The sequence below is a fragment of the Bufo bufo genome, chromosome 3 (assembly GCF_905171765.1).
Source record: "Bufo bufo chromosome 3, aBufBuf1.1, whole genome shotgun sequence".
Lineage (NCBI taxonomy): Eukaryota > Metazoa > Chordata > Amphibia > Anura > Bufonidae > Bufo > Bufo bufo.
In genome coordinates this window covers 280,553,497-280,566,268 of record NC_053391.1, presented here as the reverse complement: position 1 = coordinate 280,566,268, position 12,772 = coordinate 280,553,497, and the positions used below count along the sequence as shown (strand labels likewise).

Genomic DNA, 12,772 nt, shown 5'->3' with positions numbered 1-12,772 from the left:
CTGCCTCAACGACATGGAGCACCCGCCCCGACAGGGGCGACCCCATACGGAACCTGTCCCTAAATGGGGCCTATTCCCTGTGATTTCCCTCACTATGTTGCCCTACATGCCATGTTTCGTTCCAATAACGATGAAACTCATCAGGGGCTTACTGAAGTCAGAGGGTTTCTAAAAAGTAAATGTGCAAAAACCAGTCACTAAATGTGCTTAATTTCATATGCATCCATATAACATTCTTAGGTATGTATTTGTAACTTACTGCTTCAGCAGAGAGTTTCTTTCTTTGTAGATATAAAGCGGTATGGACGGTCAGTGGTACACGCCCTCCGGGGTATAGGGAAGTGTCCCCAATAGTACCCTCGCCTTGCCTCACCACAAGATGCCAGCAGTGTGGAGACACAGCATACACTGCTGTGTCGCCTTTTAAAATCAGCGCCTCCAACTATTTCCACCCCATTGTTCCGCCCTCTCCTGGTGGAATGCATATGGAACGCACGCAGTTACCATGCGCTCCACTCCACTGGAAGTCGCGTCACGCAATCACTTAGGCTGCCGGAAGTTGTGTCTGAGCGTCATCCGTCACTAGGTAACGGGACGACGCGCAGGCACTTCACGCTGATAGACGTCTCAGATGTTATGCAAGTAGTGCAAAATGGAGAGGATATATGGAACAGAAAAACCTACATTCCTGCGCCAATAATTCATTATCAGTTCTCTCATCATTTTATCTTCCGATATGAAAGGTACCCCACGCTTGCATCATAGTGATATCAGCACTGGTGTACCCACGCTCCACGTCAGAGTGCGACAAACAGCCCCCATAGATTGATGTACAAAGGTAAATCAATTGGTACCCCTGGATGCACACCAGGTGCCATGGCACCCTTATCATCAAATGAAGCATGTATAGCTCTGTTGTTCATTGAGGCGATTGGGATATACCGTCTTGAGGTAGAATATCCATCTCGCCTCACACTGGAGGATTCTTTTATCCCAATCGCCGCCCCTTAGAGGTGGCTTCACTTTTTCTATGCCCATGAAGGAAAGGCACCGTGGATCCCCATCATGCTCAGAACGTACATGGCGCGAGACTGTGGTGTCCCGACAATTATGAATATCATTTACGTGTTCGCCAATTCTCCTTCTCAACTCCCTTTTTGTTTTACCAACATATTCCTTCATGCAGGTGCATGTGATTTTGTAAACAACCCCTATGGTTTTACAGTTTATCAGATCCCTGACAACATGTTTTCCCTGTATTACTGCTCCTAAAGGTTTTTCCACACTGCATGTATTTACAGGCTATGCACCCTCCACATCGGTAATTACCATAAATTCCCTTTTCCAGACACATTTTTTGTGCAGACTTAGGGGAAAAATGACTATTCACCGTCCAATCACGTACACTCTTCCCCCTCCTGTATGTAATATTGGCGTACTCTTTTATGGTGGCACACAGGTCAGGGTCCATTCTGAGAACATGCCAGTGTTTGGTGATAATTTCTCTTACACCTGCAGAGGCTTCATTGAATGTGCTGATCAAACGTGTCTCCTGTGTCTCTGTTGCAGACACATTGTCAGTACTTTTTTTTTTTTTATTATATTCGGAGTGAGAAGGGAACTGCAAGTACGAGCTTATAGGCCGGTGTTAATGTGCCACTGGGGTAACCCCGATCCATGAAACGTTTTTTTAAATCTGCTGCCTGTTTTTGGAATTCTGCCTCCTTGGAGCAATTTCTCCTTATTCTCAGGTACTGGCCCCGAAGGATTACTCTCCTGAGGGGGAAAGGATAACAACTATCCCACCACAGGAGGGAATTCGTCGAGGTCGGCTTTCGGAATATTGTGGTTTCAAGACAGCCGTCTTGATTCTTAATGATGAGGATGTCCAAAAATGGTAGCTGTTTAGAATCACACTCCGACGTGAAGCGCAGTCCTATCCGATTCCTGTTTAGGCCTGATGCCCATTCAGAAAATGACTTAGAACAGCCTTTCCAGACCACCAGCACGTCATCAATATAATGTGCCCACATCTGGACATTCTGAACCTCACAGATGGACTCGTCGCGGAAGACAATGGTATCCTCCCACCAGCCCAGGAGCAGATTCGCATACGATGGGGCACAGGAACACCCTATCGCGGTGCCCCTGAGCTGGTGGTAGAATCTACCATTGAAGAGAAAGTAATTTTTACACAGTACAAACTCCAGGAGCTGAAGGATCAAATTATTGTGTGCCCCAAATTGGCATCCACGTGTACCCAAAAAATATGCTACTGCATGTAAGCCCCATTCATGCGGGATGGATGAATATAGGGCCTCCACGTCAATGCTCCCCAATATGCACCCCTCCTCCAGGTGTATCCCCTCTAATTGTTTTAAGAGGTCTCCTGTGTCCCTAACGTATGAGGGAAGTGATTGCACAAAGGGTGATAGAATTCGGTCTATATAAATTCCCACATTTTGGCTGAGGCTATTTATGCCTGAAACTATTAGCCGGCCTTTAAGTGGGTCATACCCTTTGTGCACTTTGGGCAAACAATAGAATGTTGCCATCTGTGGGTGCTGTGGGAAAAGAAAATCCTATTCGGTCTGACTGATTAGTTTATTATTTTTTGCTGTGTCAAATATATTCTCGAGTTCCTGCCTATATTTAATCGTGGGGTCTCCCTTCAGGATCTCATAACAGTCACGTGAGGCCAGGAGTTTTTCACACATTATTTTGTAACTGTCTGTGTCCATAATGACAGTATTTCATAACTTTCCGAAATGGGGTCATTTGTGGGGTGTTTGTACTGTCTGGGCATTGTAGAACCTCAGGAAACATGACAGGTGCTCAGAAAGTCAGAGCTGCTTCAAAAAGCGGAAATTCACATTTTTGTACCATAGTTTGTAAACGCTATAACTTTTACCCAAACCATTTTTTTTTTACCCAAACATTTTTTTTTTATCAAAGACATGTAGAACAATAAATTTAGAGAAAAATTTATATATAGATGTCTTTTTTTTTAAAAATTACAACTGAAAGTGAAAAATTTAGTTAAATTTCGATTAATAACAAAAAAAGTAAAAATGTCAGCAGCAATGAAATACCACCAAATGAAAGCTCTATTAGTGAGAAGAAAAGGAGGTAAAATTCATTTGGGTGGTAAGTTGCATGACCGAGCAATAAACGGTGAAAGTAGTGTAGTGCAGAAGTGTAAAAAGTGGTCTGGTCATTAAGGGTGTTTAAGCTAGGGGAGCTGATGTGGTTAAATAAAGCATTTTTGAAAAAAAATAATTTTTGTGTCTCCACATTCTGAAATCCATAGTTTATATTTTATTTTTTGGGTGACTCTTATGTAGGGGCTCATTTTTTGCAGGAGGAGATTATGGTTTAATTGGCACTATTTTGGGGTTCATATGACTGATCGCTTGCTATTACACTTTTTGTGCTGTAAGGTGACAAAAAAAGGCTTGACACTTTTTTTTAGTGTTCATCTTAGGGGTTAGGTCATGTGATATTTTTATAGAGCAGGTTCTTACGGACGCGGTGATACATAAATAAATAAAAGTAGACATATTGGTTAAGTTTTACGCAATTATATTTTTGAAACAAAAAAATGATTTTTGTGTCTATAGTCTGAGAGCAATATTTTTTTTTATTTTTTGGGCGAGTGGCTTAGGTAGGAGCTCATTTTTTAAGGGATATGACAATTTGATTGCCACTGTTTTGGGGTGCATACGACTTTGATCGCTTGCTATTACTCTTTTTGTGATGCAAGGTGCAAAAATTGCTTTTTTGACACTTTTTTTGCGGTGTTCACCTGAGGGGTTAGGTCATGTGGTATTTTTATAGAGCAGGTTCTTACAGACGTAGTGATACCTAATATGTCTACTACTTTTTAAATTTTTTATTTTTTTTACATTTAACAAACCATTTTTGAAAAAAAATAAAAATAAATAAATCATGTTTTAGTCTGAGCACCATAGTTTTTTTATTTTTTGGGCGATTGGCTACCTGGCAGGGACAGGAAGACACTGAAGAAAGTATGGAAGTAGGCCCTTTTGAAACTTCCTGTCATTGCCTGGTAGTAGGATGAGGGAAATCTCAGTGCAAGGTGCTGTCGTGGAGGTGAGAGAAAAAAAAAACGAATGCAATTCCACCACAGTTTTATGGGTTTCACTTTAACAGTTCCCTACGCGATTTATCCAACCTATTCTCCGGGTCAGTACAATCACAATGATACCTTATTTTATTTTTTATTTTTTTCCAGTATAAAAAAAAAAAAACTCCAGAAAAAAAAAAATCTTGCTATATTCTGACCCACAACTTTTGTCTAGTTATGTCTACTGAGATGTGTTAAAGGTGTTTTCTGAGACTAAGGACGAAAGCACACGGCCGTGTTCCACAGCTGTGAACGGTCCGTGGTAACCCGGCCTCGTATCGAGTGTATTACTGTAGTGCAGAGGCGGCATGAAGAGCACAGCGTCATAGCAACCAATGACACCGTGCGCTCCTGCTCTCAGCAGGATGCCAGGCCGGGTTACCACCGACCGCTCACAGCTGTGGAACACGGCCGTGTGCATTCGGCCTAATACTGATGACCTAGCCTCTGGATAGGTTATCAGTATCTGATCAGTGGGAGTCTGACACCCGGGAACCCAGACAATTAGCTGTTTGATAAGGCAACATCACTTGCAGTAGCACCCTTCTGACAGCCTTCTCTAGGCCAGTGACACTTTCATCTGTCAAATGGCTTAGGCAAAGCTCAGCCCTATTTAAGTGAATGGGGCTGAGTGCCGCTATCAAATGTATAGCGCTGTGCTTGGTAAGCTACAAGGCCGTATCGCTCACAGATGCCTCAGTACCTTCTTAAACAGCTGACCCCAGGTGTCCTCTCCTGCATAACATAAAGCAGACAGAGCAGTTATGCTGGCCATAGACTTATTATGACGGAAAGCTTCCGTTATGCATTCCATCATGGAACTGCATTATGGTCTGTGGTAACGGAATCCATGATGCAATTCAACATATACCCAAACTTCAAAGTTCTCTCATCCCTAGAAGTGTTAAATTGGCAAACCAGCCATTTTGATTTTATTTCATTATGCCTTTCACAATAATTATTATTATATTTTAATAGTACAGGCATTTTGGGTCACCGTAATGCCCATGATATTTATTTTTGTTTATCGTTTAACCATTTTTCACCTTCCTGACAGAGCCTATTTTTGCAAATCTGACGTGTCACTTTATGTGGTAATAACTTTGGAATGCTTTTACTTTTCCAAGCCAGAGACTGTTTATGCGCTATTTTCTACATTTGAATGTATCTGCTTTTAAGATGGCTAGTGATAATCACTATTCATAAGGTAACATTCACCATATCGCTGCACAATTTTATGAATGTCATTTTATTTATTTTTTTAGGACGTTAGAAGGCTTACATTTTTAGAAGCAAACTTCCAATGAAATTTTAAAAATCCACTTTAAGTACCAATAAAGTTTTGAAGTCACTTTGTGGGGCTTACGTAGTAGAAACCACCCCTCAAGTTATTCAAAACTGATTTTACATTTTAATGTTTTTCCTGTAAGACAGCAAGGGTTAACAGCCAAACCTCAATAGGAAAATTCTATTCACATTTCCTCATACTTCATTGTAGAGAATTGATTTTCCCTGAACGGCAAACAAAAAAAATACATTATCTCCTCAGTTTAAGCGCAAAGAGCCAGCCGACGCCATCTTGATTGAAGACCATGCACAAAATCGCGCGGTGACGTCATAGAGTTATGCAAGATCTTCAATCAAGATGGACGCGGCCGGCTCTTCGCAATCAAATGGATGAGGCAAGTAGGATTCATTTTTTTATTTTACACTGTAATATCAATGTCAAATGCCACAATCAGCTATGAACACAGCATCTAAGAGGTACAATGACTCATTGCACCCACTACTTACAAACTAATGCATTAAGTAATTTGTCACTAAGCAGATTTTTATTTTATTTTTTATTCGGCGAAGCAGCCGAATATAATTTTGTAGTACTTCGAACATCACAATTTATTACCCTGATTATTCTGTTTACAGAAACACCCCATATGTGGTCGTATACTGCTGTATGGGCACACGGCCGGGATCAGAACGAAAGGAGAGCCATATGGTTTTTGGAGGGCAGATTTTGGTGGAATGGTTTACGGGCGCCATGTTGCCATTTATCAGCCTCTGGAAGCTTGTACAGCCATGTTCTGACAACCGTACATATTTTTCGCTCGTTGGATCGTTATCATTAATTCTATTTTGGAAAGTAGGATAACCGCAATGGCAAAATTGCCCAATTTCATTTGGGTTTAGTTATTATAGCTAATACCGTGAGGGAAAAATGGCGTTACCTGTATTCTGCCAGTCAGGACGATTATAGAGACACCAATTTTATATAGTTTAAAGGGGTTGCTCTCCTTTGCTCCCCGCGCTAAATCGCGCAGGGCAAAGGTATTTTTAGGAGTTACGGTGAAGTACCGGGGCTCTCCATGGGGCTGCCAGGAAGCCCGGTGACTTCACCGGCACTGAGGGGTGGGCTTTAGCGCTGCCCTAGCCAGAAAAACGGCTAGGACAGCACTAAAAACCCGCCCATCAGAGCCGGTTAGGTCACCGAACACACTGCCGGGCGGAAGCTTCTGCCTGGCAGTGTGTTATGATACACAAAAGAGCCCATGCCCAGCGCGATCTAGCGCAGGGCAAGGGAGCACATCAGAGCAGGACATGCTCTGATGCTAGCCTCAGGGGGGCTGCCTAGGTGAAAATAAGGGTATGTCCGGGTTCAGCTCTAAACCCAGACAACCCCTTTAAGGTTTTACCACTTTTACACAAAGCATTTTTGAAATACAAAAATCCTGTTTAAGTGGATGATTTCTGAGAGCCATATTTTTATGCTAATCGTCTTATGTGGGGGCTAATTTTTTTACAGGATCAGTTGATTTTTGGGGTACATAGTACTTTTTGATCACTTGCTATTACGCTATAAAATATCAGGGGTTTTTTCTGTCAATAGTCCTGTGTAGGGGCTAATTTTTTGCAGGATGATAGTTTACTACTGCACTTTTTGTAAAAGAAAAAAGTAATAAAAAAAAAGTTGGCTATTTTGGCAACATTTTAATTTTTTTTTTTATGGCGTTAATCTGACGGGGTAGATCATGTGATATTTCATAGAGCTGGTTACTACGAATGCAGCCATACCAAATATGTCAAAAAAAATAAAATAAATTATATACATACACACTATTTTATTTATTGCTCGATTAGGGGAAGGGCTTAAAAAAAAAAAAAAAAGGTATTTTTGTCTCACTAGCAGACATTAACTTTTCGGGGTCTGAGCCCCTCTACAATGCATTACAATATATAGTGTATTGTAATGTATTCACTGTCTGTGTGTTACCAAGGTAATACACCAACAGCCTGCCTGTGAGACCCAGCAGGGGATGCGTCTCAAAGGCTTCCATAGGAGGCAAGCCTCGATACCTGTGGAAAGCATCGGGTCCCCGTCACTGTAGGGGGCAGAGTGAGCCCCCTCCCTTCGCAAACTCTGTACATGCCACCGATGTCGGGATATACAGAAGGGGGATCAGCTAGTCACCTCCTACTGCACCATACATGTACAGAGGATAAGGGAAGGGGGTTAAATATGGAGAAAGGGGGTGATTCAAATTTTATTTTTTACTTTACATTAAATTACCCTAGAAGACTAATAACTAATCATTAGATTGCTTTTACAATACATTGCAGGATTGCCAAGTTCTTATGGAGCCCTTCCACCTGCAGTGCTCCACAGGAACTACAGCTCTGAAGGCCCTGGTTTCTTGAGAGAGACCAGGGGTTTCAGATACTCCAAGTGGTCCCTCCTATCCCCGTGTAGGGGAGCCATTGCAGCAGCTGATGTTCTCACTGGTGGGTGCCATTCTGGAGACTGGACTTCCACCTTAAGGTCTGAAAAGGATTAAAGGGGTTCTCCATGCTTTTCTGAACATCCCAGTCTTCAATTTCCTCTGTACTTAACCCACACTGGCAACCCTGATGCTGTCAACTCAGCTGCAGTCTTAACTGCTCAGATTCCGACCAGATGTGTTCCAGAGTCTTGCATTTACCGTACATTATGCAGCTGAACAGCAAGACTCATGAACACATCCAGCCAGGAGTCCAGCATAACAGCCAATGTGAGCGCAGGGGCAGACTGTGGCATCAGCGGTACGAAGGAAGGGTGGACAATCTTTATTCTCTCACCGATGGCCATGTCAAACTGCAACCAGTAGGACACAGGCATGCTGCCATGTACACCCCACAGAGGCGTAGACCCATTGACTTTAATGTGTACATGATCAGCGAGATAGGGTGTTCTATCTTTTGCTGCACACACCAGGGTATCCATGAGTTGCTGGGTCCATAACTCTATGCTGCAAAATATAGGCCATTTCTTCTCTTTAATCGCATCTTTTGGATCACAATCCCACAACACCGCAATGCAAGGTGCACACAGACAGCACCCTTGTTTTTCAGACCTGCAATCTGCAAAATTGGCAAGGATGGCAAAAAAAAAAATAATTAACTTAACCTAGGGAAGGGATGCAACCCAAAATCGACAGTAAGGCCTGTTTAGGTGATATTGTTAAAGGCAAATTCACTAAAAGCAAGACAAGGGGGAGGTTGAAGTATCAAAACTAGTGTAAAAGAAAATGCACTTAGTCACCCATAGCAACCATCAGATTCCACATTTTCTTTTTCAGACCTTCATTGGAAAAAAAAAATGAAAGGTAAAATCTGATTGCTTCTATGGGCAATTAAGTCCATTTGCCTTTGCAGCAGTTTTAATATATACCTCCCCCCCCCCCCCCCCCGAAAAAAAAAAAAACCTCTTACACAGATGTAAAGCACAGGTGTAACCATTCTCACATCCCTCCCCACCCACAGGGCACAGATACAGAATATACTCAGGTTCAACAAAAGCTTTTTGAACCTGGGCACGGCCTGTCATTAGAAACCACTCATTTGTCACTACACACCTGCATGGCGCCCTGGAAGCCGCTCCTCTGCCGCTTGCCGAAGCCATTTCCTCCACGTGAAAAACGAAACTCGTGCTAAGGACGAGCCTACAGATTTTTATAAACAGTGCGTCTACAAGACTCCTCCCTTGTCCCGCCTCTTACGGCCCGCCCACCATCAGTGGCAGCGGTAGTCATGTGACTTCTTAGTATCGCGGGCTGTGCGTAGTGGGTGTCGTGTGTTTATTAAAAGGGGTCAGAAAAGCGTGTTTATGTTGCAAGTCCGTATTTCCAAATATATATCTGCACCACAAGTAAAGTATACTGACTATATATATATAGTTAGTGTAGTTCAAGGGGTTGTCTGAATAACAACTCCTGTTTCTGACACAGATTTGGCTGTAGAAAATCTGCCACAAAACCTCAAAATGTACATGTGCAGATTTGCAAGATTTGACCCTCTACAATGAAATATGCATATAACATACTTAGGGTATTTTCACACTAGCGGCAAGGAACCGTGCTGCTGCTAGTGCACACTTTTCCCCCAGACTACCGCTCTGGCCCCATTGACTATAATGGGGGCGGCCCGGAGTTCCGGCGGCAGCAGCACGGCAAACATGCGAAAGGTGGATGGAATAAAAGTACGACAAAGTACTTTTATTCCGCCCGCCTCTCAGCATGTTTCCCGTGCTGCCAGAACTCCGGCCCGTCCCCATTACAGTCAATGGGGCCGGAGCGGTAGTCCAGGGGCACGGGTGCACTAACGGCAGCAGCTTTAGGTCAGGAAGAGGAGTGAGCATCTGTGTGCTGACCAGGTTTGGTTGCGACCAGTGACGTAGGGATCGCTATAGCAGTCATAGCAATGGCTATGGGGCCCTACGCCACTGGGTGCCCAGGCCGCCGGCTGAGGATTAAAAAAAATATATATATTTCATGTGGCGGTACAATTTCATTGGTGGCAGCAGCAGTTCCGATCGGAGTCCCAGCAGTGATATGTTGGGGCTCCGATCGGTTACCATGGCAGCCAGGACGCTACTGAAATCCTGTCTGCCATGGTGCTTACATGCGCTGCGGCCGCCCGACGCTCCTTCTTCTTGTAACTCGTCTCAGGTCTGTATAAGCATAAGCAATGCGCCGCACAGACATGTGACGAGTTACAAGAAGAAGGAGCGTCGGGCGGCCACAGCGCATGTAAGTATGCTGCTGACTAATTGATCATGGCAGACAGGACTTCAGTAGCGTCCTGGCTGCCATGGTAACTGATCAGAGCCCCAGCATTACACCGCTAGGACTCCGATTGGAAATGCCGCTGCCACCAATGTTGGGGGAGGGCGCACTGCCCATCAATGATTTTAATACTGGGGAGAGGGGGGAGGGCGCACTGCCCACCAATGATTTTAATACTGGGGAGGGGGAGCGCACTGCCCACCAATGAATTTAATACTGGGGGGGCGCACTGCCCACCAATGATTTTAATACCAGGGGGGAGGGCGCACTGCCCACTAATGATTTTAATACAGGGGAGGGCACACTGCCCACCAATGATTTTAATACTAAGGGGGCACACTGCCCACCAATGTTTTAATACCGGGGGGCGCACTGCCCACCAATGATTTAAATACAGGGGAGGGGGGGAGGGCACACTGCCTACCAATGATTTTAATAAAGGGGAGGGGGGAAAGTGCACTGCCTACCAATGATTTTAATAAAGGGGATGAGGGGGCCACCAATGATTTTAATACTGGGGAGGGGGGGAGGGCGCACTGCCCACCAATGATTTTAATACTGGGGGGGCACACTGCCCACCAATGTTTTAATACCGGGGGGGCGCACTGCCCACCAATGATTTTAATATAGGGGAGGGGGGGAGGGTGCACTGCCCACCAATTATTTTAATACAGGGGAGAGGGGGAGGGCGCACTGCCCACCAATGATTTTAATACCGGGGAGGGCGCACTGGGGGCTGATGGAGAGGCACTGGGGGCTGATGGAGAGGGTACTGGGGGCTGGTGAGAGGCACTGACTGGGGGCTGATGGAGATGCACTGACTGGGGGCTGATGGAGATGCACTGACTGGGGGCTGATGGAGATGCACTGACTGGGGGCTGATGGAAAGGCACTGGGGGGCCGCTGGTGAGAGGCACTGGGAGCTGATTGAGAGGCACTGGGGGCTGGTGAGAGGCACTGGGGCTGGTGGAGAGGCTACTGGGGGCTGCTATGAGGCAACTGGGGGCTGCTATAAGGCTGCTGGGGGTAGCTATAAGGCATGGGGCTCTTATCTGAGGTCTGATTGAGGGTCATTCATATTGGGGTCTGAGCTGAGGTGTTATCTGAGGTCTGATTAACAATGGGGGTCTGATTGGTGGTCTGACCTGAGGTATAATGAATTTTTTTTTTTTCCGGAGCAGCTTGGAGAAAAAAGGCCTCACAGTCTCTCATACTCCTTCTGCCCACCCAAGCCTGCCAGCACCCCTGAGGCCAAGCCTGCCAGCACCCCTGAGGCCAAGCCTGCCAGCACCCCTGAGGCCAAGCCAGCCAGCACCCCTGAGGCCAAGCCAGCCAGCACCCCTGAGGCCAAGCAACCCAGCACCCCTGAGGCTAAGCCAGCCAGCACCCCTGAGGCTAAGCCAGCCAGCACCCCTGAGGCCAAGCCTGCCAGCACCCCTGAGGCTAAGCCTGCCAGCACCCCTGAGGCCAAGCCAGCCAGCACCCCTGAGGCTAAGCCTGCCAGCACCCCTGAGGCCAAGCCAGCCAGCACCCCTGAGTCTTCAGAACTGTAAGTAAATTATATACAGTCAGGTCCATAAATATTGGGACATCGACACAATTCTAAATTTTTTGGCTCTATACACCACCACAATGGATTTGAAATGAAACGAACAAGATGTGCTTTAACTGCAGACTGTCAGCTTTAATTTGAGGGTATTTACATCCAAATGAGGTGACAGATCTAGGAATTACAATAGTTTACATATGTGCCTCCCACTTGTTAAGGGACCAAAAGTAATGGGACAATTGGCTTCTCAGCTGTTCCATGGCCAGGTGTGTGTTATTCCCTCATTATCCCAATTACAATGAGCAGATAAAAAGTCCAGAGTAGGGACTTCCGGTTCCGGCGCTGGGATGCAGGAGGCAGCGTGAAGGATCTCCGGTGACCTCTCACCAATTAACACACCCTGCTTGTAATATACCGGCGATAGGGGACTGTGACAAGCACGTCCCGGTCCCTGAACACCCAGAGTCCATAAGTATATGGACCGTTACCTGTTGCGGAGCGGCAAAAGGAGGATCTCCAGAGGACGGGGCAGAGAAGCAGACGGCGCGCTCGGCAAGATGGCGGACTCGCGCCCTTCTACCCCCTCTCCACTGACACAAGTACTGCTGGAATGCGGTAAGATAGAGGAACATGCGGACCAGCAGAACCCCTCAATGGACATCGATTATAAGCGACTAGCTATAGAGGTGGCGTGGCATTTAGCCCCAGACATCAGGGACACACTTACCACAACCTTGTCTGCATCGCTGCAGCAGTTACATGAGGCAGTCTCCCAGCATGACATGAGGCTTGAGGAGCTGGAGCAGAGAGTATCAAGGGCTGAAAATGAAACAGCTACATGTAATTACAAAATAAATGAGCTTTCCAAACAGAATGCGATTTTATATGACCGGGTAGAAGATCTGGAAAACCGGTCCAGAAGAAGTAACTTGCGTTTGTTGGGGTTACCTGAGAAGTTTAAACCGCAAGCCCTGATGGACA

General features: G+C 45.4%; 1 protein-coding gene across 1 annotated transcript in view; it reads right to left on the bottom strand.

Moving 5' to 3' along the window:
• Positions 1–9,111, bottom strand: part of LOC120995146 (probable E3 ubiquitin-protein ligase makorin-2) — a 191,781-nt gene extending 182,670 nt beyond the window's left edge. Inside the window, exon 1 of the mRNA XM_040424157.1 lies at positions 9,034–9,111. Coding sequence (XP_040280091.1) covers positions 9,034–9,080 — 47 coding nt within the window. The 5' untranslated portion in view covers positions 9,081–9,111. The remainder of the gene's footprint in view (positions 1–9,033) is intronic.
• Positions 9,112–12,772: the final 3,661 nt, after the last annotated feature.